The sequence below is a fragment of the Pollicipes pollicipes genome, unplaced genomic scaffold (genome assembly GCF_011947565.3).
Source record: "Pollicipes pollicipes isolate AB1234 unplaced genomic scaffold, Ppol_2.1 Scaffold_5724;HRSCAF=6776_pilon_pilon_pilon, whole genome shotgun sequence".
In the NCBI taxonomy this organism is placed as follows: Eukaryota; Metazoa; Arthropoda; class Thecostraca; order Pollicipedomorpha; family Pollicipedidae; genus Pollicipes; species Pollicipes pollicipes.
Genome location: NW_023596746.1, coordinates 30,908,500 through 30,936,341, shown reverse-complemented (window position 1 = coordinate 30,936,341; position 27,842 = coordinate 30,908,500). Strand labels below are relative to the sequence as shown.

Genomic DNA, 27,842 nt, shown 5'->3' with positions numbered 1-27,842 from the left:
CAGCATTGCTCCCGGTCAAGGGCTGAAGGATCATTCTGTCCCACCGCAGTGTGTCTTCCGACTGTCATTCTGGCAACGCGAGGCGGGATCTCCTAGCCGATCACAAGGCCATTAGAGGAATGCATCACATCACTTTGGTCCGCTTCCTGACGCGGGAGGCCTTTTGACTCGCGCAGTTGACCCCGGGTCAACGCAGGAACCCTCATTGACGCAGCCACATCCCTCATCGCCGCAGGTGGTCTAATAATTGGCACATAAACTCCAGCTCGGCTGTTCGGTCTCCTTACTGTTATTTGAGGGGCCCTTCCTTGTAGGCCGGGCCCCTGGATAAGACTAATCGCCGTACTCAGTGTGCTCTTTAGGTTCTCAGAGCCTCTCCGAACACTGTGTTTGGCCGACTCGGGGCCCTTTGCCAACAGGGCCCCTGTTAGGCGCTGTGGGGCGCTGACAGACGATGCGGCCCGGACCAATATAAATCGCTGGCTCCGACTATGTTTCTGTTTGGGAAATTGGCCGCCAGGCCTATGCCGCAACGGAGCTTACTGTGTGTTACTGGTGGTGTCTGACCAACATATAGGCCCTTATGGGCCCCTGATCAGCGCGTAGAGCCCTCCGGCTGGCATCGGAGTGCCCGGCCCTTTGTGCCGGGGCCCCTGAATGCGATCTCCGAGCAGCCTGTCAGGCATTTCAGGTCCTCAAATCTGACCCTTAGTCGTAGGTCCCGAGGGCCCCTTCGGACCCCTTGCAACCTAAAGAGGAGGGGGGGGGGGGGGGGGGCACATCGCTCATGTGCCCCCTGCCTGCGCTACTGCTTCAGATGCGTACCTACCAACGCAGTGTAACTTACAGTTTCACCTGCGAAGAATCAAATTCCAAAGGCATAAACCGGCGCGCATGAAACACTGCCTCACCGTAAGGACAAGAGTTTTCAACGTCATTTCCTACAAATACCGGTTTGTGTCACAACAGGAACATATCAGGTCGAGAAATGAGTTATAAGTGGGGCCGAATTCCGCGCATATTGTTTATAGATGATTGCCTTCATGCCGAAGTGCCATGCCCAAGCAATGAAATTTATTAGAGGACGTGATGGACACCGTCTTATGACGTCATTACCTTTGGTTGTTGACAAACGTAGGACTGCAGATAAACCGCACAATGTTGTGTCTAATTCCATGCAATAATTCGTAACATAGCACAACTTCAATGCATTTGCAAATAACAGATGGCGAGCACTGTACACTGCCTGTCAGACTACCAGTTCATCGCCATGCAGTCTTGCCTGCATTCTAGGGATCTACCTTACGAACATGGAATCCCCATCACTTCCCGGTTCACCTTAGTTTGTCCAGTTTGCGAGTCTACACCACTTTACAGTTGATGCCCCTCTTTCGATTGCATACGTCTGCTAATCATTTAACATGGGTATTCCCGATAAAGTAGTAAAATACACACATAATACACACACACACACACACACATATACATATATATATATATATATATTATATGTGTGTGTGTATTATATTATATATATTATATTATATTATATATTATATTATAGATGTACGAATATATATATATATATATATATTATATTATAGATGTACATACATGCACATATGACTTCCATAGCCAGTAGATTATGTGGTTTACGCATTCTTGGATTGATGTCATTGGAGAGCGATATTAATTTATGAATGGCAATAAGTTAATGATATTAATTTATGTTTACAAATTGATGTTCCTACAACCAGTAGATTAAAAACGATTAAGCAGCCGAGCTCGCAACCATGATCACATGATCTACATGTTCAATGGAAACATATATGGCTATATGATCAGATGGAATAATTGTTCCAAGAACTATCATCCTCTTCTGGTAGAGCACAATAACCCGATGGTCCCATACATAGACCATAACACGAGAATAGAGCAATAGTTGGAACATGTATTCTATCCATGATACTTCGTCTCAATCCTTTCACAGAAGTATAAGAAAGGTTAAAGCTATGTGGCAGCATTCTACCGTAGCCGTTGTGATAGTGAAAAAGCACACAAATATTGCGTAGCCACATGTTTTGGGGCTATATATTTCGCGCGAATCGTATGATAAACATAATAACAATTGACATCGGTAAATGCCACAAATATTGGTCTCATAACAGAATATGTTCGAACATATCGCCTCAGATGCTTGGAGCGTTCATCACGTCATTATTAAGAATGATGAAATGAGTCAATTGCCTGATTACACGGCCGCTTTTATGAACGAGTAAGACGCGCTTCCATACACTCAGACAATAGAGGCACGTCGGATACGCCTCCTGCGCGCGACTGCTTGCGTCATACCTGCTGACGCGTGCGTCACACTTTTTTGTCGGCAATCGACCAATGCCACGTAGTGGATGAATCCTGGCGAGGACTATGGGGCCGGAGGAAACCCAACATGTCACAGACATCCAGCTTGTTCCGTTTTCCTCCGTCGTTTAACAGTCTTGTCGAAGGCCTCTGACAACTACAGGGCACTCCGCTACGTTGTGTTAAAAAGGAGCATCTATTTACGAAATCAGACATCAGCTCGCTGGCCTTTTTCCGACTAGAAGCCATATGTCTGGCGCTTCACCATCCTGCCTATCATCATAGGCGCCCTGACAGTGCTAGAGAATGTCACGCCACTTATAATGGGAATTTGTACTGGAACATTTTTACACCGTTGGTGGCCCTGGCTAACCGCTTACGCATGCCTGTAACAGGCATTTGCGCAACTGAGTGCCACGTGAGGTCAACGAACCGACGAGGAACGAAGCCAAATAGACTTTGCCTCGTGGACAGTAATATCGACGCTGGTATTAATTCGGTTTTCAAACGAAGGAAGTATATTGTTACAAACGATACGTATTAATTTGCTGAGGTACATGTACAGGATTACTGTTCTGTTTAGTTATTCGAAATCTGAAATCCAAACGCCACTGTGGAAAGAAAACTTTTTGGCACACAGTTTTTACATCTGCAGAAGCCTGGTGAATTCATAACTTTTGGTTCCTTGGGTTGACGTACACTTAAGCTAAAAACTCCTCATACGGCGCAGTTGCACTTTAAGGTAATATAGAGAATCCTGTCAGTTTCGGCACCTACCTGTGGTGCCGTATGTAGAAGCTTTGGACTAACAGGGTCCTTTTGGAGGCAAAAACTTCAGTAGGCGCCCATTGTTTTAAGCCTGTCACTGAAAATGACTGCTTTGAAAATACAAATAACACGAGGCACATTTTATCCCAGTGGAGGTCATTTTAAACATACCTCAGGAGGGACCCTGGATGGAGGCCAGGACGTTCAGGGAAAGAAAATCACAGAAAAGCCTTGAGGAAACACTCCGGACATTTGTTCTTTTCGCGAAACTATATTCAATCTGAGCCGTTGTAATGCAATTGTACAGGAGTAAGACCGCTTCCCTAGATCCCCCAAGTGGCACGACAGTGGCTGGTGACTTGTTTGCCGACCGCTCCCCCAGACGATGGTGGCTGGTGACTTGTTTGCCGACCGCTCCCCAGACCGCTTCCCCAGATCTCCCCCAAGTGGCATGACGTTGGCTGGTGACTCGTTTGCCGACCGCTCCTCCAGACCGCTCCCCCAGATCCCCCAAGTGGCATGACGGTGGCTGATGACCTGTTTGCCGTTACTGGCATCTTAACGCAATCCTCTTCAGATATCTGCATTGCCTCATCGGCAAGATAAGGTGGACAGACAGTTTTCGTAACAATTTTGCTAGAACACAGGATACATTTTAGGCAGCACTCAAAAGACTAAGCTAAACTAAACGAAAGGCTAAACTACCCTGTACAATACGCTGCCACGATCCTCTTTTCATGTTGGGGAGCGGTGGAGGTACAGTGGTTAGAACACTCGGCTTCGGACCTGTCAGTCTTGGGTTCGATCCCCCACCAAGTGACCACCGCAGTCCGCATGGTTCGTAGTGAAGACATCCTTCTCGAAATGGCTCTGGTGGTCAGTGAGACGTAAGGCCATGCCCATCATGATTATTTCCTTCTGTCCTGATTGCTCGTGGATATCCGTGCGCTGTTTTAGGCAGCCATTTACTCCAACAAAATCTCCATGCTTACAAAATCTCGAAAATCTGAACAACGTCCGGGTATTTTCCACGTGCAGCGCCGCACATATCCCTGCAGGCGCTGCTAGCGGGGGTATTATACTGTATAGTGGTATAAACATACAACAGTAGAAATGTACTGGCGCCTTGGTTCTTAGAAATATACTGGCGCCTTGGTTGGCCTTGATCTGACTTTCATACCTGACGTGCGGTCAATGGAATTTGTTCACTCAGTTGTTGTGTTGCCTAAGAAAGTACCTCAGGGATGCATTGCTTCGTCTAACACTCCATTGTTGCATCAGATTGAACGATTCCGTAAAAATTGACTTCGCTGAATCCATGGCCTGTCTGTGACATGCCGTAGGTCAGTGACTTTACAAAGTAAACCTAAACTTTTAATACCGAACGATCCGCCATTCAATTGTCTACAGCTATGCAAAATTTGACGCGGCTGCGCCACGCCGTTCAGAAACCATTTCGGAAAAAAACCTTCGGGGAGATTGATTTGACCCTCACCCGAGCACATGTCAAAGGCAGCCTGGAAAGGTGATTCTTCGCCGATTCTTACCAACGCCATGTTTTCATGAGAATGTTCAGAGCAGCCGATCTGTTGGACAGATCTCACAGTGGTTGCCTTATTGTATGAATGTACAGCCCCTCACTGACCGCTGCTTTGTGATCCCTTGAAATGGTGCACGAAAAGAATGCTCGGGTTCGTCGACTTGTACCGGCCGGGCCGACAGGGCGGTAGGCACTTACTGCGGGCTAACCGCGATCAATGTCCACGGCAGACAAATACGTTGCTAGAAACAGGCGTATTTTTGTCTCAGATTAGGACTTGAGGCTTCAAAATATGTTTGTGAAACGTAGTCCCAACCTTCCATAATTGAGTTGACCACGCAAGCCGTGTTCCCTGCCAACAGCAGGAAAACAGTGCAATCATCGCTTGTTTTACGGCGCTTCATGCACGTGTTTGGCTTGCTTCACAATAGTACATTTTCACGCGAAGACATTCAGATATTGCTTACGAGGTTTTCATTGTTTTGACTTAAGGGATCAAGGAACATGCAACAATTTTTCCTTGACCATATGCAAAAATCTACTACGGACTTTTACAAGCATGCAGCTGGCGTCCGGTGCAGCCATATAATTCCAATGCCCTTGACCGCCATTTTGCCAGACACTGGCCCAGAGAGCTATCTCGTTAGTCTCCGTTTGTGCGGGGATGCACGCAGCGCTATCCTGTTAGCTTCCGCTTGTGCGGGGATGCACGCAGAGTTGTCCCGTTAGCATCCGCTTGTATGGGGATGCCCGCAGAGCTATCCCGTTATCCTCCGCTTGTGCGGGGATGTACGCAGAGCTATTCCGTTAACCTCTGCTTGTGCGGGGATGCCCGCAGAGCTAACCTGTTATTTTGCGCGTGTGCGAGGATGCACGCAGATCTGGCCCATTAACCTTCGCTTGTACGGGATGCACACAGACCTATCTCTTTAGCATCCGCTTGTACGGGGAATGCACGCAGGCCTGCCTCGTTAACCTCCGCTTGTGCGGGGATGCACGCAGACCTATTTCACCTCCGCTTGGGCGGGGTTTTCTCTTCAGGTTTTTGGAGATACCCTCGGAACCGGAGACGGATTGGCGTGACATTTTCAGTACCTTGTGGGCCATCCTTTCCCAAACTCATGGCAACCATTCATTATATTCTGTCAGATACCGTGCCATAGCCTTACGGTGCCTTGAACCTCCGGTCAGTTATAAACAACATCGCAAATTATACATTTTGCTGTAACATCATCGACCGGAGACAAGACATGTGGATATTTTACGATATATTGTGGCTCAATAATCAGTTTGGAATTGGATCGTGGCTCTTTTACCCTTTTAAGATCATTTAAGTTCATTTTCTTACGCTGACCGTAGATAACCTTTACGTGCCTACTGTTTTTGGAAGGGGTCCTGATATGGAATTCCGCGTCAGTTCCTTTCCTTTGTTGCTGCAAAATTGTTCTCACGTGAAGACCGTTATCTATTTACGCAAATTCATTATACACACTATGAGGCAGCTCCATGCTACATGACCTTTCTAAGCATTGAGCCAAGTAAATATGCCATTCAACGATTATCACCATGGGCGATGAGCCGATTACAAGCCATTGTAAGCAATGAGCCGGTCGTCAATACGATGGGCACTGATCTCGTCGTGACCTGACACATGACCTTGACACACACATGACACACACACATGACACACGCCTTCAAAGTAGCTTAGTTTATGCCATTTGACAGTTGCAAAACAGTTCAAATGTGTTTGGCAGGAAATCTTAAAAATCCTTCATTTTTGCAAACAAATTTTAACCTTTAACTTGACCTTGCATGCCACATTTTAAATCTGAGTACCAAAATGATGTGCCAATTCCGAGATGTCATCACGCCACGCACGCCTGTCTTCATCCCATCTTCCTAGTTCGTCTCGTTTGTAAACGCCAAAGGGAGGGTTGTATGAAGTCTCGTCTATCGTATCGTCTGACACCTTGTGAAGGTGTCAGAATATCCCGGCTTAAATCGTGTTTGAACAATCATTCAATACGCATGCACTGCACTGGTTTGACATTCCACGAACATATACGACCTCAAACTACCGAACGCAGGCGTCTGGTACGTCCGGTGTCGACTCCAATTCCCGGGCCAACCAATAGCGATGAGATTTGCAAAAAAGACTGCGTGGGGTGCTAGGCAAGAGCATCTGAGTCACTTCGTCAAATTCCTCCACCCGGCAAACCACTTTCAGAAGAGTCCGCCGGTGGCGCTCCAGCAGCCAGTGTCCAGAAGCCAGGCCCGCCCTGATCACTCTCGCAGTGTTTGCGATTCGAATCGAGGCCACAGTATCCCCCTGAGAGCTCAGCAGAGACTGCTCTCGGTGCCGGGGTCAGGCTTGCGTTCGACTTCGATGAAGGTCAGTGGCTTGAGCTGGTCGTTGATTAGCGCTTGTTCGCGACAAATTGCAGACTTTGTCAATAAGCTTCGTCAATAAGTTTCGTTCACACCGGTAACGCAGTTGGGTACGGCGCCCGCCTTCCTACTCACTTGCTCGTGGCGGGTTGAGTTCAAGTTGTTTTAGGCACTTGCTGTGTGTTCCTCACTGAGATGGCCTGGGCTGAAAACAGCTGCCGCACTAAAGAGCAGGTGGCGTCCGAGGTCAGGACGGCCCGTGCCGAAAATAACAGTACCTTAAGATTTTGCCGCAGAATTCTGCCGTCGGCCCTGAACCTCACGATCGAATGGTGGGGTTACGGCTCATGCAACAAACACTGTTCAGCGTTGGCGGCGATCCCCGAAATCCATCCAATTAAAGACTGGAACTAGGTCTCTAAAAGACAAATTTAATTAATCTGTATTGGTAATGTATACAGATGGTTAGAAATAAAAAACAGGACAAGTAACGAGAAAAACAGAAATGAATTATGTTGGAAGGAGTATGCTGCGTGCGCGTTTGCGATTATCTAACCTTCCTACAATTCTTAGCCGTCGAAAATCCTGGTGTTTTAGGATTCCTTAGCACTACGTTTTCTGTGTTTTTATGCTAGTTGTCAACCTCCAATATACTAAGAAGTACTGGTTAAACAACAGTATAGTGAAAACATTAGTTGCATTCTCTTCTTTTTTAGAAATTGCCAAGCGACGCACGTCGTCACATCTCTTTCATGGAGCGCTAGCCACTGCATTGGTCATATTAACCTTCACAGCACATGGCGCAACCAGGATTCAAACCCGGGCCCCAAGGTGGTAGCCCCTCGCGTTAACCACTCGGTCATTACACCCCTCGCACTATTTGTATACACAATACTGCATGCTTCAAGCTGGGCTCATGTTCGCAAGTGAGCTTAAGATCACAGTTTGAATGCCCATAAGTCTGTAAAGAACTTAAACTATAAATACTCATAAGAGCAGTAAGTTCTTATAAAGCATAAGAACTCTCAACTCATAACACACGCCTAGATGCCTTCAAATGAGCCCAACCAAAACAGCGCTCCTCCTTCTCGGCACTCCATAATTTCCGAAGACACCCTCATGCTTTCATCTTAACGTTCCGTGACACAACTTAGTGGGAGTGTTCCATATTTGTATGAGTTTTGTAAATGAAATAGCCATCTTCAGTATCATTCGACGCAGCTCACAGCCCTGCTCTCCTCAAGACACAAATCCGTCTAGTTTCTGAGCTGCACGCCCGCGAAGATGAGCAAAGTATTTCGGGGGGACCTATATTCGGGGAGATAAGCGAGCTTATCTCATCATATCTGATGCTTGTTTCAATATCTTCAGATGTGGAACATTCCCTTTAACCCTCACCCTGAGAGGGGGTCCGTGCGATCCCCTAAGTCTTTTCGTAACACCTCTCCGCGTATCGTGCAATCGGGCCCAATTTTCAATAATTTATGGGACATGCATTGCGCGTATTTTGACACCAACAGCATATCTCTAGCATTTTTGGTTCTGGAGCAGCGGCGGTTTTTAAGGGACGCTGCACAGTAATGTAAGGCCGGCGCGGCCGACGGACGGCGACCACCATCGCCGCGGAACGCGCGTGGCGGTCCGACCTAGTTCATTAATGGAGCCATGCATAATAAAAGTATGACCAAAACAACTGAAACTACATGCATCATTGTAGTAAAAATTTAACAAGAAACAAGTCCGTTCAGGTTTGATGTCGCTAAGGGACATGATCTCGTGTATGCAAGGTTGTAAAGGTGAACAAGTGCTGTGTTAAGGAAAATCTGGCATTTAGTCTGACATAATGGGATGAATTTGTGAACTATCAACAACAAATTGTTACCAATCGCGCGATTTCGTTGAGACCAATACACTGGTGTTTTTTGTTAAGCTCTGCCGACGGGGGGGGGGGGGGGTACGTCTGCCCCTTATCAGTTTGCGTTATGAAAAACCCGGCGCTTCGGGGCGAGGTTTAAAGGGAATATTCCACACTTGAAGATATTAAAGCAAGCATCAGATACAGCCCCTCAACCTGGGATGGATCTACATCGTACCTCCTAAACAGAGTGCAAGGGGCGATAGGCTTTGGGGACCAGGACCGTCACCTCACTTGTTGGCGTGATTCGATGGCGGCGGCGGCTGGCGCGGTGTTAGTGACCTTGTCACCGAACATGACAGCCTTGCTGTGTTCGGACGTGCCACGCCGCTCTCATGCGCGTTCTCGACACACCAAAATTCTACCGACAAAGCATATACATTTCCGTCAATGTAAACCCAACATGCTGTTGTTACATGTCATGTCGTCAAGCTTTCCTCCAGCACGTCTGGGGAGATGTACTCCTGTTGAGACTGTTTCCCCCCGCTCGTCACAGTAAAGACACTTTGCCAGCCTGCCGTACGTCTGTGGTAGAGGAGAGTGGGGTGAGCTGTATAATGTCCAAGTTGTATCAAAGCGATTTTTTTAGATATGTGCGACGGGTGGCAACATGGAGTCAGTCAGCTGACGCACAGCGAGCAGCTCAGTTTGCCTACCAGTGGACTTCCGCCCGCGTACCTGCACTCATCTTGGGTGAGCGCGACAAGTTTGTTTGTTGCATACCTTTAATAATTACGGCGATTGGTGTAAAGCTGTGTTTAAGGGCTTACGGCATAACTACATCGACCTAAATACTTAATTGAGAGGTGGGGAAGTACATGTGTCGTATATACCGCAAAGCATTTGGCATCTGCCAGCGGACTTTGGGGCATCGCAAACTTTGTTGAGTGGTACCTGTTGTAGCAACTGTGCATGGGCATGTTGTGTCTTTGTTGCAATGTACCGATGGATGCCATTGACTGGCTTACTGTCAATGGGGCGATGGCTGACATGATTGCCATGGCTCATCGTCATCCAGACAAGTCGACTTTTATATTACCGGCATAGGTCCATAATTTCTACTTGAGCAATCAAACCGAGGTGGCAGTGGTTGTAAAAGAAATAAATGCAATCATGACAAATTACGAAAAAGCACAGACAAGTCCATCTTATTTGCATGCCATAACGCACTAAGCTTGCGATGCAACTTAATCTTTGGATATAATGCGTAAGCACAGCTTACCAAACCATGTGAATATTTCCGCAACACATGAAGTTGAAGTTTACAGCTGTCTGCAGATGTAAGAATCATAGGTCCATGCTCTATAGTTATTGCATGAGAGAGCTCAGAATAGAAACTGACACAACACTCTCCTTCTCTCCCTGACACTATTTCAAGCTATTGTGCCTGTGAACGGAAAGCGACCCTCATCCGCTTCACTCCAAATGTGTGGCAAACAAAAGGCCAAAAATGCCAAAATGTCAGTGTCATGCGCAATCCGGGTTGACTGCTGGAGTGTTACGAGTTGAGCTGGCTCTTCGGTGAGCATGAGGTTATGCTTCTGTGCGAACACTAGGTGCTCAATGAGCTTACCCACACTCCGCCAGCCCACTCCCCTCTGATCGGCCCCTCATTGGTCGTGCTTTCGAAGCTTCACTATCACTGGCCGAAAATTTATTTCCGAACGCAGCACCTGTGCAGCGCCCAGTGAACCTACAACGGTGATGCAGCAGAGCACGTTCGTCGGGGCTGGTGATCACGCTGTTTGACGCATGATGTTTCTTGGCATCAGATGACCATGATATAACGGCATGACTAGAATCCCTGCGCACTTCTGCGCCATTACATGAAGTTGTGTTGCACAAAACAGGGTTTCATAAAACATAACACAAGGACTAAGGCACCTCCTTGGGTGCAGTGATAGTCGATTGGCACAGCTGACCTTTCCGTGTACGGCTATTACATGCGCAGGATTATGGGCGCATAGTATTATGGCACGCTAGTTATTGGCGAGCTAGTGATTGCCTGGCTCTTTGACAGGGTTCTTCTCATTTCATTGTAAGCGAGCCACTTGCTCAGTATTTCAAGCACTACCGCCGCGGCCTTTATACGTTCTTCTAGATTCCCCGAGACTCCTGTTACCAGCGCTTGACAGCTGTCCGCGCATTATGTAGGCTATGGAGCACCAGTCTGACGATCGCGTTCATTTTTAATGTACTTAAAAAGCGGAGTCCATGGACAAACCCTGGGACATACTGAAGGTGCCGGGACGAGCGCCGATGCTAAGGATTTAAGCTTGCATAGCAGTCGACTTGTACTCTTTGGGTGGGCCACTGTCCCCCCAAAACGTCCAATGTGATTCCCCAATGGTGAGTTTGGCCCCAAACCAACTGGAGTCCAAGCTCATGTAGGACATAAGAAATAGGAACTGGAAATTATATCAAATTTAAAGCAGGCTTTTTCTAGTTACTCCACCGTCATACCGTGTTTGTTTGATACTTTCCGTTTTTCCTGCAAGCTGCATGCTGTTGCGTGTTTCAACTACACGATTTATATCGTTTCTTAACTATGGTCTAGTTTTGAGCCATTGTGAGGGTGTTTTGACATTATTCGGCGTTGTTTCAAGTTATACAGAGGGCAGCGAGTTGCGTTTTTTTGCCATTACGTCTTATCGGAAAGTAAAAGCAAAGCGGTGGAATGCTTGCACCCAAAAACGTAAGCAAGTTATTAGCCGTCCACAACCGGAGGACAACTTGAAATGTGTCGACATTTCTTCAACGTGAATATCCGATCAAACAGTTGCAAAAATCTCACGATCGACATCAGCCAACTAAACAGATAGCGGCGATCGTGCGACCATGACCACCAACACTAGCCGTGACGTACATATCTAACGAGGATGCTGTGCCTGCAACCCACCTTGCGACGATCAGCCGGGATTGCTATGACGTGCAAACCAACTTGCAGTCTTTGCTCTCGAAACCGTACAGGGTCAATAATAACTGAAGCCTTGTAAACCCGACAATACGGCGATTACCGACACCTGGTTTCGACGATCGACGCCAAACAAAATCATGATTTTGCCCAACGACAACATCTCTCGCCGAGAAAGAGCAAGAAGACGCATTAGAGCAAGATTCTAATTCCTTTCTATTAGGGGGTGATTTCGACTCCATAACGTCGTCGAGAGAAAATTGGGTCAAATCCGAGAAGCAACCTGCTTTCTTGTGTCTTCGGTGCTAGGTTTTTCCCGCTCACCTCGCCAATCATGTTTTACCAAATTATGCTCTTATGTTGGTGTCTTACCGACCGTGACAAGTGAAAGACTCGTCGCCAGATTATACTCCGAGGTAAGGTCTGGGACTTCGTTGCATATTTCCCAAGCCAGACAGAGCCGCGAATTACATTGGTCGAGCTGCGCGATTGGCATTGGTCGGGGTCCTTGAGTCAATGGGCGGTCTCTGTGTCGGTCAGAAGACCACATTGCCTACCAAGAATCCGGTTTTGACAAGGAGCTCAAAGTCGGCCCACAGAGGGGCCGATTACGTTCATGGACATTCGAGGGGCCCACAGAAGAGCAGAAGGGCCGCTGGAGACGGACGATGAAATGCCCGATTAGAGGGCAAGAAGGGAGGGCGGGACCATCAAATGCCAGTCAGAGGGTCTCCTGCACCAATTGGGGACACCGGGACGTCTATGCGGGTCTCTATTCCGGTCATAGACCACCATCACCGAACAGTCGGCTCCGTGTTGGCCTGAGTCTTGGGAGACCATTTCCCAGCAGGGGCAAGGTCTAAACCCTCAATTTGCATTGGTCGGAGCCCCTGAAGCAATGAGAGATCCTTTGCTGATCAGGGACCCACATTGTCTCATAGAGGGCCCAGTGTTGGCAAGGGGCTTCGAGTCGGCCAGGACAACACTTGCTGGACAGGGACAGGCAGTGTTCTAGAATTGTCAACTTTGAGTGTAAAACGATGACCTACGAGGAATAGCTTTTCATTTCTTCTCCTATGCTATGTGAATTTTTCACTCCCACCTGAAACTGCCTAACTACGCATATCTTTTACCCATATTTTCCTTTCAGCCGTTCCTATGACGTCATCCAAGTCCTAACTTACTTGAAACCACCAGGCATACACAATGCTCTACAGAACTAGGAAACCTGTGGCTACATCCTGCCTCACCTACATCTTAACCATGTTTGAATCATTATCTTTGAGTCACCAACTCAGCGTTCAAACCTGAACCTCGGTAGTCTACATGTCTATGCCTATGGCTTGAAGCTAGGTCTGCACAGTAAAAGTGAATCTCGTTAATTACAAATGTGAGCAGTTAAGTACCTAGCTGTGCGAAAGATTCAGAGTTGGCTCATGCCACGGTGCATGTACGCACACAACACATCAACAATGCCATACCATAGTGGAAGGATGTCCATGGCAGTACGAAGAGAACATAGATATCTTGCCTGAATTGATACCAAACAAAAGTGCCTAACAAGCTTCATGCGAGCCGCGTGCCATACAGTTTAGCCCTGGAAGCCTGCCTATACATACGCAGAGCAGGGGCATTAGCTACCTTCAAGCCCGAGAGCCCCAGCGGCTCTAGCCTCCCGAATTCGTCAATCTTGGTTTGTTTACAACATATACCACATGTAAGCTACAGCTGCGTGCCAAATATAAGGTTTTCTTGCATGCCCAATTTTTTTTGGTCACACCACGCAAACACCACGCAAAGCCTGGCAGAGAATCTTACTTCATGTCAGTGATATTTTACTAATAACTCGTACCACTTTTGAAACGTAGGAGTGAACAATTCAGGAAATGACTTCTAAATGGGATTTGAAAGCGAATAATAACGTTTGAACGGTTATTTTCACAGACGTTTTGCCACATGCCAGCCGCCCAAATACATCTCACCACCCTACAGACAGTAATTCATACGGAATGAACGAGATCATTTGAGGCAAAAAAAAAGTTTTTTCCTACAATTTTACCTACTAAACCTCTATTTTGCCGTTTTTAGTTCATATCATAGCTCAATAACGCTAAATCTAGGCCATTTGAGCTTCGACAGCTCGATACTAACTTATTTTGCCGTACATAGCCTTGGAAGAGGACTGATACGACTGATACACCAGTGTTTGCTAGCGTAATTTTGTCCTTGAAAACAAATTATTTCTCATCGTTTTCTCCTGGCATAAGCACAAAACGAATGAGTGAGGTTAGTTTGAAGTTTCCTAATGTCGCCAGATCTAACCACCAGCCCCACAGGCGATATCGCCTTCTTCCTCGGCATTGTCCCAGAGGCAACACTTATGTTGATAAAATGCAATGGAGCTGACAAAAGGATCAGTCAACAGGCCTTGGCGTCATAAAGCGTCAGGTGATCGCGATCACAGGCTCCGCTGGGGTTCATCGATACCATAGCACATTTTACATGTTTATACGCATTTACAATGCATTTAAACGCATTTTACATGCGTATGTTCGCAAACATGTCATAGGCGAAGGAACCGGTGCATACTCATGTAACGCGGACGTCTTGTGTTCCGGCCGTGGCTGCTTCCAAAAACTTACCGTAGCATTATTGTAAAGTTTGCGACGAACTCGCTGGCCCGGCCTATACCAGCTCATCTAGAAGCTTTGTTGGCGATGATCCTTTTGCAACCGACGATACCACAGATAACGCGGTACTCGCTCCTGGGTTTCGCTGTCCCTTTGAGCCACTGGGGTTCATCGCGGTGGTCTTAACAAAAAACAAAAACAAAATAAAACAAAACAAAACAAAGCAAAAACGTCAGGGCAACGCACCAGTCGACCGCACGGAGATCCAGGTGGGGCATGACATTGTTAGCAATAGTTGTATGCAACATTTTTTTTCTTTTTCTGCTGTTCTGTTGCGGTTTACGTTCAAGGTATAAGAATCCAGATGACGTCATGTCGCGTCACGACGACGTCAGTCTAGTTCCAGTCACTGCTGTGGCTGAGCACGATATCCGTGTGCTGGACCTGGCTTGGAGAGGTGGGATAATTACGCCGAGCGATGACCCCTATTCACTGGGTAACTGGAACGTTGGTGTAAGCACAATGTGGGCGAGCGCAAAAAGGTTCAACACCTGACGAAGCAGCCGCCGAGTCGTGCAGAAAGATATACAGATCACCTATGACCAGTACCCACCTCATACACTGTACACTATGTCAGGCAGAGGCTCCATTTCAGCACCCCTGCGGCACGGTCTTGACCAAGCGCTTGCTGTCAGGATTCTTATGACAGCAAATAGTCATGCCTTCACCGATTTCTTGGTGCTGGGGGTCAAATGACTGCTCCGGCGACCCAGGGCAAGGCCACGGCCCAGCAGTGGGCAGTCGTACTGAAGGATCTCTTTGCGTACCCGCGACCCAACCGCCGCGAGAGCTGGTGGCGCAGCGTTCATCCTGGGACAGGGTGATCACTTCCCAATTGCTGCCATCGCCTGAGAAGGAGCCTGGTGAAGAAAGCATCACCCGAGTCGGGCTTGAAGCAAAGGCCGTCCACAAGCGTTGGCCAACGCATCAGCCAACTGCACCACCGGAGTGGTCAAAACGAGTGCAGATATGCACTTGAAACCTGTCATAATTGTGCATGTTTATCATTTCTACGATATACGCGTTGATGTTTTGGAATTTTGAGCAGTACATGCGTATTTTGGGATTTTTCTTGCCCCAAAACAGTTTCAGAATTACGTACTAAAAGCGTAACAGCTCTAAAATCCCAATTGCACCTACAACTATCGCAATTTTTCATTCGGCATCTTCTTCCCGTGCTATGTTCAGCGTGAGAGGTCCATTCAGCTTGTAATTTGTCTTCAGTACGGCTGAAATTCTTGAGAAGTGTGGCGTCGCTACGTGGTTAGTGAAGCCAACGGTCGCCTTACAGCGATCTTGACTCACCTAACTTTTGACCCAGGTGCTTTCGGCCTTGGAGCGGTGCAGTGGACTGGACGGTGTGAAATACTGTGGCAGCGAATCCGTCGTGCGTCACGGTCATGGAGCCTCCACCACGAGAGGGTAGTTCCGCAGAAAAGATTTTGGGCCTGAGCGAGGAAAGCTGCTAAAACTACCTCAAACATTCACAATTAGCAGATTTCTCCGTGGATTTGACCCAATTTCCTCTCAATGTTACGGAGTTGGAGTCCCCTGCCCCCTACTGAATAGGAAACTACACCCGTGCTCCAGTACATTCCTTCTCTCCGACGAGGCGGGAGGTGTCGAGCACCATCATTTCGTGGGGCGTCGATGATTTAAACATGGTTTTGACAACCGGCGTACGGTCGGTGTTATATGGTTTTAAATGTTGTTGGACTGTGCGAGGTCGGGAATGAGGAGCGTGAGCTGATGTGCGCGATTGTTAAGAGCCGCCACGGAAACCCCAGCCGGTAGCCGCAAAGCCGGATGCAGGCGCAAGCGCAACACAATTCCTTGCGGTCTGTAGAACTTGAAACATCGCGGAGTACTGCCAAAACATTCAGAGAATACACAACTAAACCACAGCGAGCGATGCATATGAATCGTGTTCTAAAAGACATGCAGCGTGCAGCAAAATATACTAAATCCTCAAATAAAGACGACAAAAACGCGGAGCTAGAAAGATGTGACTACCTCCGTCAGCTGCACTCAGTTGAGCATGATGCCCCAGGCTGCGTTTTCTTCGCCCTGTTACGTATGCAACTATTATATTGGAAACTTGTACAGCTTTAAGCCTTTCATGATTTTGAGCCACAAGTTATGATATTCTGTTTGTACTTGGGCTCCAAAATTTTTTTTGGGGGGGAATTCAGCTTTGGGAGCGGTGGGATGGGCTTTCCAGGTAGGGGGGGGGGAGGGGATAGTGGCCTACCCGAAAAATACAGGGCAACCCAAAAACGGCCCCGCGCAGCTTTTTTGATATTTCTCCCACTTATTCCCTAATCACCATTGATTAGCAGGACATGACAGAAGCAACGCATGTAAATAACTGGTTCTTAATGAGAGCTCCAGCAAATAATAAACTGCGTCAGTCATTACAACGAGACAGGCTCTTAAAAATCAAAAACATCAGGAACACTTTCATGCATCAGTTCGAATTTCATGCATCAGGATGTGAGAATGCTCCCTCCAAAAGAAGAATTCAGAACTGGGTGAACCACTTTGAGAAGTATGGGACCATAGGTAAACTCATTGCAGCCAGTGAAAGCTGTCCAAGCCAACCAGGACACACCAGGAAGCGTACAGACGAGGGAAGCAATCTCAGCCGGAGGCATCATCGGACTATTCTTCATCGGGGAATCTGGTGCGACAGTGACATTCACCAAGGAGCGGTATGTGGAGTCCTTAACACATTCAAGAGTGAGCTATAGACACTGTACCTGTTGCTTGTGAGGAATTTTTAGTTTCAGCAAGCAAAACGGAGCAAACTCTCACACCCCAAACTTGTCCCGAAATTGGCTGAAGGAGAACTTCGGAGGCTGTGTGATCAGTCTCAAAGACTGATTCTAATGGGCACCTCATAGCCCAGCCCTAAGCTCCCTCCCCCCAGCTCTCTTTCCTTGGGGCTATCTAAAGGACAGAGTGCACGCGGGGAGACCCAGGAACATCACGTGACTCACGAAGCCATCAGGAAGGAGATCAAAGCCATTTCTCAGTTGGTTTGTAAGGACATCATGGACAACTTTGTGTTGCGCTTCAAGAAGTGCGCTAATCTAGATGGAGGTCATCTGAAACACATTCTCAGGCATAAAGAAGAAACTGCCAAAGACTGCCATGTTTTGATATGATATTTTAAGTGAAACTGTAACCGAAGCTTCATTCCGTTCTAACAGGAAACTAAGAAATGAAGCCGATCGAAAGTTGGGGCCCGTTTTTTGGGTCACCATGCACAAAATCTGGGGAAGAAGTGACGCTCGTCAGAGAGGTATACTACCGAGAGTCTGGGGAAGAAGCGACGTTCATCGGAGAAGTGTGCTACCGAGAGTTTGGGGAAGAAGTGACGCTCGTCAGAGAGGTGTGCTACCGAGAGTCTGGGGAAGAAGTGACGCTCGTCGGAGAAGTGTGCTACCGAGAGTCTGGGGAAGAAGTGACGCTCGTCGGAGAAGTGTGTTACCGAGAGTCTGAGGAAGAAGTGACGCTCGTTGGAGAAGTGCGCCACCCCTGTACCACATTCACCTGAGCTGGCATCCCCTGTCCTGTGTTATCATTCAGCTGCCATGTTGCAGCCACCAGTGTGACAGTTTTGGGCACCAATGATCATGGCGACCTGATGCATCATCGTGACCGAGCCAATCCGCGGAGTCGTTTGGAAAGTTACCATACCATGCGCATCTTTCTGCATTATAGTCGAAAAAACCGCACTGCGCCATCAGCACACAATCGCTTCAGCTCAAACGAGGCAGTTATATTTGTCATCACATCAACATTTTTATGTACAAGTCACGCCACTGCACGGCAGGTCACATCCAGTCAACGAATTGGCGGAAGCGCCTGACGCCATTCTTACATCGGCCTGAGGGTTGCATGCAGCGGCACGGCTGCTGCCCCGTACTGGGAGCGCATGGCTCGTCACACACAGCGCGTGACCTCGCAGTTCTCAGCCGCAGCGGCGGCACGGGCGTCTATTGTTCCCCGCCGGCCTCCTGTTGCTGGAGCTGAAGCTGGTGAAGCGGTTGGAGTTACCGAAGTTGCCGAAATTGTTGTTGAAGCCGTTACTGCCGGTCTGCTGGTTGGACTGGGCGTTGGTGTTGGAGGTCTGCGAGCTGCCAAAGAAGCCGTTGCTGCTGCTGCTCACAGCGCTGGCGGAGTTAGAGCTGGATGCATTGCCGCTAGCGGATCCCTAAGGGCGGGCCAGGGTCACTGCCTCCACATCGCACCGGTACTTATCCTAACCTCAGGACAAGTGTGCGAGAGGCACAGCCATCCACAATTTGAGATGAAAACGATATCATGCTTTCACGCCTTAACAGATATAGTCACCAAAAGAAGCGCCTGCTTGGTGTGCCATTCAAAATGCAGCGTAATCCTTGTTTGTTTGATTTCGGTGTTGTGGGGCTTCATATTAATACTTCGGAACTGTTCATCAGTGGACCAGTTCACGTAGAATGACTCTGGTGGTGTAAGCTCTACAATCAGCTCAGCCGCTAATGCGCAATGATAACAATCTCACTCCCTTGCTTCTTAATTGTTAATTTCCGCAAACCCATGCATAAATGAATACCGATACGATTGCTTAATTCAATGAAATGAACTTGTAATCAAACTGTATCGTATTCATCACCACTTATGCCATGTCATTTAAATGCATTTATTTATGCATAGCGAATGAAGTTCTTTGCACAACGACCAAATAGAATAGGCTAATTATTGGCTGAAAATGGCTGCCTTTGTTGACCTAAGACCAGGAGTGACTCCGCTGGGGCAGTGGGAAGAGGGAGAGGAGGATGACCTCAACTGGGGCATTGTATGGACTCCTGACAACGGCCAGCAGCCTAAGGCTTTAACATGCAACCGTCAAACCACCGCCCTCATCAACAGGATCTGTTCGGAATCACCCGCTGGCCCTGCAAGGCGACATGTGCTGACTACGCTACCAGCCTGTGACCTACCCCGGCGCTGGCTTGCAAGGATGAGATCTGGGTGCCGGAGCTGGTGCCACTGGTCACTGAGCTCTGGGCGCCGCCACTGGCTTGACCCGGCCGCGGCCGGAAGAAGAACTGCGGCGCCGCCGAGGTCACCGCCAGAAGGCAGCAAAGGAGCAGGAGAACCCTCATGCCTGCTGGGCGAAGTACGATGGTCACAGGAGCCAGCGTGGCATCCTAATACTAACAGCGTGGCACACTAATACTAACAGCGTGGCACACTAATACTAACAGCGTGGCACACTAATACTAAACAGCGTGGCACACTAATACTACAGTGTGGCACACTAATACTAACAAGCGTGGCACACTAATACTAACAGCGTGGCACACTAATCTAACAGCGTGGCACACTAATACTAACAGCGTGGCACACTAATACTAACAGCGTGGCACACTAATACTAACAGCGCGGCACATGACGCGAGCACGCGGCTGAGATAAAAGGGAGAGGGAAAGAGGCTCAGAGAAAGAGAGAGAGAAAGAGAGAGAGAGAGAGAGAGAGAGAGAGAGAGAGAGAGAGAGAGAGAGAGAGAGAGAGAGAGAGAGAGAGAGAGAGAGAGAGAGAGAGAGAGAGAGAGAGAGAGAGAGAGAGAGAGAGAGAGAAGAGAGAGAGAGAGAGAGAGAGAGAGAGAGAGAGAGAGAGAGAGAGAGAGAGAGAGAGAGAGAGAGAGAGAGAGAGAGAGAGAGAGAGAGAGAGAGAGAGAGAGAGAGAGAGAGAGAGAGAGAGAGAGAGAGAGAGAGAGAGAGAGAGAGAGAGAGAGAGAGAGAGAGAGAGAGAGAGAGAGAGAGAGAGAGAGAGAGAGAGAGGAGAGAGAGAGAGAGAGAGAGAGAGAGAGAGAGAGAGAGAGAGAGAGAAGAGAGAGAGAGAGAGAGAGAGAGAGAGAGAGAGAGAGAGAGAGAGAGAGAGAGAGAGAGAGAGAAGAGAGAGAGAGAGAGAGAGAGAGAGAGAGAGAGAGAGAGAGAGATAGGTATATATATATATATATCCATATATAACGCAACCAAGTCTTGGATATCTTTTTATCATCACTGACATGAAAAAGTAGTAAATGGCCAGCTCACAACCACACATGGCAGGACCGGTTTGTCTGGCTCACAGCTACCTCACATTTTCGTCACCGAGATGGACGATAACAGTTTAAACAGTTGTGGGCCTCCAGAGTTGCGCACATATGTTTTGTATGCGCTCATAGTTCTTCTAACTGTGGGGGATGTCAGAAAAACAGGACACTGGGTGCATAACAGTGTTTCCAAACTGGGAAACGGAGATCAGATATTGACAAACCGCTAGCTTCCGACAAAACCTCCTGACATTGATGACTCGCGTGCACCTCTACATCACTGCTAAACCATTGATAGAATGGACTTCCCAAACCCGTTTGAAGCATAATTGCACGGGAGGTTGTGGCACGTTTCCGACTCACTTTGGTATCCACTTGGCATCCAATTTTTTCTGAGTTTACTGAGAAGCAGTAGCAGCATGTGGTAGTAAGTAATGAGCTTAGGATTTGTTTGGGGTTGAGACGCGGCCATTGAATGCATCTTGCTCGTTCTACGTATCTCGAATAAGAAGACTTGTTGACAGCCCCAGTTCCCTTGAACTTCATACCACGCTGTAAAAATTGACTTCTTCAGCGCCTGCTGGGTTGATATAGTGGCAACGTGGTTTTGTCGGCGTACGGTTTACTTTTTACAGTTAGGCTGAGAGAAGTTCCTAAGCGTCACTTGGCACCTGAGACATTCCTTTCAGCTAATATAAATTGCTAACCATTACGGGTAACTATTACACTAAAAACGTTTGGTTTTCAGTAGGCAGTGGATGGTAAGAAAGTCTGGAATTAAGAAACACTGGTACTCGGGCAGGATATCTGACCAACAAGACGGTGATTGGGGCCTGCGAAAGAGGAAGGAATGGAGAACAATTAGTGAACAGTCAAATGTCGCATGCTCCAGTCCATTTTGTAGCGTTTAGCATGTCCGTAATTATGCAATTTTTCCACCCCCTTGTAAGTAATGGCATCACCCAATTGAAAAGCAGTTTAATGAGATTGGTGAAGCTTATCGGCCGACATGACACCACTTACCATCAAAGTTACAGTCTCAGATGACGGCTGAGGGGGAGGGGGGAGGGGGGGGGGGCAATATGCACTGGAAGGGCACCGGGGCAGGGCCAGTCTGGCATTTGGCCGTCGCAATTTCAGCTTCCGTCCAAGAGTGAACGTTTTTACTCGTCACGTCCCAGGTGACCTACTGGCCGAGCTACAGCCGACGCCATCGGAATGCGCCCGTGACGTCATCAGGCCACTGCTGTCAACATCCGGCCGGTACCGGGCGCGTGACCAATTAACGGGAGAGGAGCGGAATGTTCTGATGAACCGAAGGCCCGAGGGCGAGCAAACTTTAGTTTTGGGAGAGGAGTTGGAGCTTGGGTGATGGCTGGAGATGCAAACATAACGTTACACGGATAATGCCTCTTGAATAGGAAAAGGTAGTGGTGGTCACGCACACGCTGCTGATAACTCCAAATTTGGGGAATTAGCCCCTACAACTCCTTTCAATTTGGATATCAAAGAAGACCAAATCTTTAGAAAAAACAGAATTTGATTGCTTTGAGGAGCGTCTGGTCATGGTTAGCTCAACGGCCCCCACCCATTTCACTCAGTAACGTACGAACCAATGCCACTTGATTTTGCGATAGGTGTAGCGATGGGGATGAATAATACACTTATATAGTTGCTACGATCATTATAAACATGCAAAGATGGACTAACGTTAGGTCATTTGACATTTGGAACTGCAGTGAGATGTGTAAAAATTCTATACTCTGGCGCTCTGTAGTGCATTGTCATGCACTAAATAGCTCTGGTGACGGTTCAAAAGGCCAGAGTTGTAGCAGCATTTCTGCTCACTGACTCATTTGTAAAACATCATACGTCGCGGAAAGTAAAGCCGTAACGCAAATAACAAATGTTTTCTGGGAACCTCGGTGCGTGTGACGTTCAAACTTCGTGCCCCCATTGTAAACCACTGGTATTTCAGTTATGGACAGCAGTGTCGGTGCTGCTACGTAAAAGCTAAATGACACGATCAATCCAACATGCATACCAATCACAACAGCCATAACACACTTGGGTTCGGGGCTTTTCCAAAAAGGTGCTGGCTAGTGACAACTGAATTTTTCCTTGCACGAATCTGTACTACAAAATGACATCAGCCGATTTTTTGTTGTGGACAGCTGCAACGTAGTTTGTAGCGTACACGTGGCTTAGATAAGCGCTCTATGAAATCACCTGGCACTAAAGAACAGGGCTGGTGCAAACGAGGTCCTAAGCAGTTTTTGAAACGTATGAAAATGTTTAGTGTTTCAGGGAATGTTCATAGTCACGAGAGACCATGATATATATTACGAAAATGCTGGACGTTTCTGGCGATGTTCATAGCCTCGAGGGACCAAGAGCGTTGGTTAAATGCATATGCGATCAGCACTCCAGGCTCATGGTTGAGCTTCATGAATATTATCATGAGCGTTGGTAGAAGAGCCGAAACTCCGAGCAAGTTTGTAGCATGTATGTCAGCGATTACTCTGCATCCGCGTTTAACAAGCTTTTCCTGATGCACCGAGAGTCGGATATTCGTAGCATAAGAACTACACAATGCATTGTTCACTGCTTTTTTGCTACATGGGAACTCGGAGCTCGCGTCTCGGCCATATTCTAACTAAATACCATACACTTTACTTATTGTAAATCACATCGAATTCATCGATGACAAAATCGTCGATGTTATCGATGCCACTTCATGGCACAAATTCATGCACGGAATGATCAAATTGCCAATAACGTACGTTGTTCAGTGCGTCTGCGAGGAACATTATTCACAGAGACAACGCAGTAGTGATAGCCTTATTCCCGAAAAAAACAGGAGAATGGATATATAGATGAGTTGGTATTTCGGTAACATGCCTTTACCAAAACAATAGCAGACATTAGCAATAAATGTTGCCAATATATTAACCCATATATGTGTCTATTCTCCTAGTTGTTCTCCGAGAAATAAAGCTATTTATACCGAATTATCACTAACCAACCCATTTTGGCGACAAAATTTAACCTAACCGCGTCATGACCTCCTCGAAGGCCGCAATCTCTTCTCATATCAAAGGCTCAGCAAAGTTATAAGCTCCGGGCGTATACAGTCACTTGTTTCACGATAGCTCTGGTATTCTCAAGCATTTGACCGGCGCGTGACCCACCTGTCTGTCTTGAGCGAGCTGCTGAGGTCGTGTAGTGGCCTTGCCGCACGCGCCGCCTGCCTGCCGCTCGAGCTGTAACACACCCAGCCGCTCGCACCGGTTCTTATATAGAGCACGTCGGCGCACCCTCTCTCTCTCTCTCTCTCCCTCCCTACCCCCTCCTTCTCTCTGTCCCACTCACTTCCCTTTTTTCCCCTCTCCCTTTTCCCACACTCCTTTTCTCTTCTCCTTCTCAAATCTCTCTCTTTAGCCTGGCTCTGTGCTTATCCCCATTTCTTTCTCTGTACTATGAGTTACTATGATTGTGAGTTTAGGTCTCACGCATTGCTAGGTCCATTTCGAGACGGCTGCCTTTACTAGGCATCATATGGAATGCGATAATGGTGCGGTAGGGACTTGAACCCAAGACCGATAGGTCCAGAGCTGAACGCCGTAACCACGGTACCATCGCTGTCCCCTGTTTTGTGAGTTTTAAGACAGCCCAGCCACGTCATTACATCCCATCAATTTTTTGGGCTATTGCTCGATATACCACGTCGATGGACTACGCATCCGTGATCGTAAGCAAATCGCGGCTTTTGTGCAATCAATCGAGCGAGCCAAGCAAGACGAGATGAGATTTGTTCTCGCCTGTAAACTGTGCCCGGTGGCTTGCTCCGCTCACTCACCCACATTCTGTTCTCAACACTTTCTTGATGAACTTGTCATGGACCGGCTTACAAAACATTGGTGAATCTTTCGTACGCTTTTATTGGAGGAAGCATCAGCCATGGTATATAATATGCCTATGCCTTATTAGAATGACTGAATCCGCTATTCAGATTTTGACGTTATATTTGGCGAGCATTTTCAGTTCCGATTGAGACTAACTGGCCAGATTCCGGACAGGCGAGGAAGCATCCAGGCCTCTAAGTGCTCACCATGCATAGTTTGAAATGCACACTTCATATGCAATTTGACCCTGCTCCCAAAAGAAATAGGCTTCCTTACAGCCCTGTCACATTATTGCCACAAATCGTCATGTTTCAAAACAACACACAGCTTTCAGTTGGGTGCCGCGTTTCATCACGCTTTCTTCGTCATCCGTATCAACCTCATCGGACTCGTTTGGTCACAGGCCATGCCTAATCTCAGCACCATCTGCTCCCTCGATCCACACGGCCCTGCCTCGGCCGCTGTGTTAAAGTGCCTGGCAGCGGGGTGACCAGTCTGTGCGCACGCGACAGCTGCGGCGCTGACCTCTTGACCTGTCGATCAGGGATGCTGCCTCGGCCAATTCACCTGTGGTCACTGCTGGCCATCGCACTATGCAAGGTAGAGTGGGACGGCCTTGACCGTCGGCTTTCGCAGGCGCTCGCTGCTTGACCTTGGGGTGTGTAACCTTGCGTTGTATTGTGTTGGGCGGGGGCCCGGAGCAGAGCAGACGTCTGGTTCACTTAGGGGACCAGGTGTTGGTTGCACAAGACTATGGGAATGTGCGATCTACCAAACTGGTGGAATCGAGTCTTAGAATACGCGTCGCTGCATGCATAACAATTAATTTTTTGCGTGTGCTCCTCTGTTGACGGACGTCACCAACGCCTGTCATTGACGTGCGTTTATGGAAGGTGAGACCCAAAGCTGGACTAAAAACTCCGTTTTACGTAATGCCGGCGTTTCATGTAACTATCAGACTAAACTTTTAACTGACTGAACATTTTAGGTATTGCTTGAAATGCTTGTGAGGTCCCGGGCATCCTCCGAAAGCCCTATTATTACATTGTTTTCCTGACCATGTATCATTTGTAAGCTTAATAGCTTAATGTGGACCACCGAAAACACCAAAACATCAAAACTACATTCGACGTTTTAAGTAAAAACTGAATGAACCAGGCATACATTATGCTGTATAGCTGTTTCAGAGGTGAAAAGTGTCTTTTCTCCCATCGACGACACTTGGAATAGAACAACAAAAGTTGTCACCTGGAGTCAAGCCAACCAGAAATCGTTGCAATCTAACTAGAGATGCGATAGGCCACACAAATCCAAGACAAGCAAAGTGCAATGAGTCATAAACATCATACATATTTTCATTTCGGATGGTTCATTTGCACGGAAGTATCATTTGCTAGCCATGGCAAAAATCCCGATGGTAAGGGCGTAGGTCTTAGTGGATGAGTGACCGGCGCAGCGGGCTTAAGGCTGGTGAGCACGTCGGTTCGGTTCAAACATGTACAGAGAAAAGCGAGAGCATATTTGGTCAGCGGTCGCATCATAACCATAAATGGGACGTAACAAACCCGACGCACTATCTCACGAAGTACTGGGACAACGTCCACCGTTTTTCTATCAGCTTTATACTCTTGTTAATGTAACAAACCGCGCTACCTTAAGTTGAGAATTGCTGTATCGTTTCACATCACAACTTCGGCCTATATCTATAACTGCAGTGTCTTAAACAAAATTTTATAGTTTTCCACAATGCTCAAAATTCAGATTCTTAACAGTTACTACCCGAACCTAGAAAATTTATGCCCCCCAATCCAGAGCCACCAACCAGAAATCCAACACTGGATAACTTACTTCATGGCCTGGGCTACATGAATGGCGGTGCGTCGTGCTTAGTGAGATTGCCTGCTTGTTTCTGATTCCAGGGCGCTGAGACCAATTTGTTATATGACGCCCTTGTTAAGTGTTTGGCAACGATTCCGATTCGAGCGCCGCTCTGGACCAAAATCGACGTTTTTCAAAGTCGCATATGGGCAGCCTGCATATCATAACCGCCGATAGCATCTTTCCGCTAACCTGTTATGGGAATTTTAGCGCACAGCACATCACATTTTCCAGGTACGGACCTAGGACCCAATGGCCAGATACCACGAGCTCATAAAAAAAACCTAAGGCGTGAAACACCCGCACTGTGCCGTTATCGTAATGCGCTGCGTATTAACAGAGCGTGCGGCGCCAGAACCATTGCAACGGCGGTGACCGTTTACTGAGGCATCGCTGTTTCAATCGCTGAGACTGTCGAATGTCTGGCACAGAAGCGGCCGGGTGTCTGGCACAGAAGGGGCCGCGTATCCGAGACAGGATCAGCTATCGGGCACAGGAAAGGCCGCATGTCCGGCACTACATCCGCCGCGCGCCAGCTTATGAGGGGCAACATGTCCGGCACAGGAGCAGCCGTCCAGCACCAGGGTGGCCATGTTTCTTGCACAGAAGAGTCTGCGTGTCCGGCACAGGAGCAGTCGTCTAACACTAGGGTGGTCGTGTTTCTGGCACAGAAGAGGCTGCGTGTCTGACACAAGAGAGGACCGTCCAGCATCAGGGCGACCGCACGTTTGGCACTGGGGGTGTCGTGTGCCCGGCACAGGAGAGGCAGCATGTCCGGCACAGGAGAAGCAATATGTCTCGCACAGGAGAGGCCGCGTGTCCGGAACCGGAGAGGCAGCATGTCCGGCGCGGAAAAGACCACGCACACAGCACTCAGCCGTGTTTCTGAGCATATTTATGATGTAAGGATCACCTTTTTATCCTTTTTTTGCCCCGTCGACCCAGAGTCATAGCCACGGCGGGACAATTTGCTTTTCACTGAAAGCCAGGCAAAAGCTTACATTAAGCTGGCTTATGCCATCCGACGCAAAACAAGGGATAGGGAAAGCTATGCTACGCTAAACGAACAATTTTGCCCATATGCAAAGGTAAGCCAATAAAAACACGGCGAGCTCGCATATTCATATATTCAGCACAAGCAGCTGCATATATACACAATGAAGCACAGTACAGTGCGGATGTCAGAGCCGCTTCATTGCCGCAACCGAGTCCCCCTTGGCTCAGCCGGTGGATCAGACCCGCATCATCGCCTCAAGATGGATTCCCCTGCCTCTGCGGCCCTGCCTGCGACCAGGGAGCCGGCGCAGCGGCCCGGCGCGACCTTGTCGTGTGGTGCGTTAAGTTAATCCGGGGAAGTCCTCTCAAGCAAAACTTGGATTCCTATGCAAATGGAAACGC

General features: G+C 48.0%; 2 protein-coding genes across 2 annotated transcripts in view; both read right to left on the bottom strand.

Moving 5' to 3' along the window:
- LOC119102926 (uncharacterized) overlaps nt 1-18,518 on the bottom strand; it is a 43,823-nt gene extending 25,305 nt beyond the window's left edge. Inside the window, exons 1-2 of the mRNA XM_037226373.1 lie at nt 18,463-18,518; nt 17,890-18,076 (exon numbers count right to left, since the gene is read on the bottom strand). Of these exons, the coding sequence (XP_037082268.1) occupies nt 17,890-18,076; nt 18,463-18,518 (243 nt within the window). The remainder of the gene's footprint in view (nt 1-17,889; nt 18,077-18,462) is intronic.
- LOC119103906 (secreted protein C) lies at nt 18,374-23,918 on the bottom strand. The gene is made up of 3 exons (XM_037227598.1): nt 23,853-23,918; nt 19,565-19,731; nt 18,374-18,795 (listed from the first exon to the last, which is right to left on the bottom strand). The coding sequence occupies exons 2-3, from the start codon at nt 19,727-19,729 to the stop codon at nt 18,553-18,555; spliced, it is 408 nt and encodes a 135-aa protein (XP_037083493.1). The 5' UTR covers nt 19,730-19,731; nt 23,853-23,918; the 3' UTR covers nt 18,374-18,552.
- Between the last annotated feature and the right edge of the window lie 3,924 nt (nt 23,919-27,842).

Coding starts and splice junctions, on each gene's coding strand:
- LOC119103906 (XM_037227598.1), bottom strand. CDS start 19,729: ATGAGGGTTCTCCTGCTCCTTTGCTGCCTTCTGGCGGTGACCTCGGCG. Junction 18,796..19,564: donor CCTTGCAAGCCAGCGCCGGG/GTAGGTCACAGG, acceptor GCCCGCCCTTAG/GGATCCGCTAGCGGCAATGC.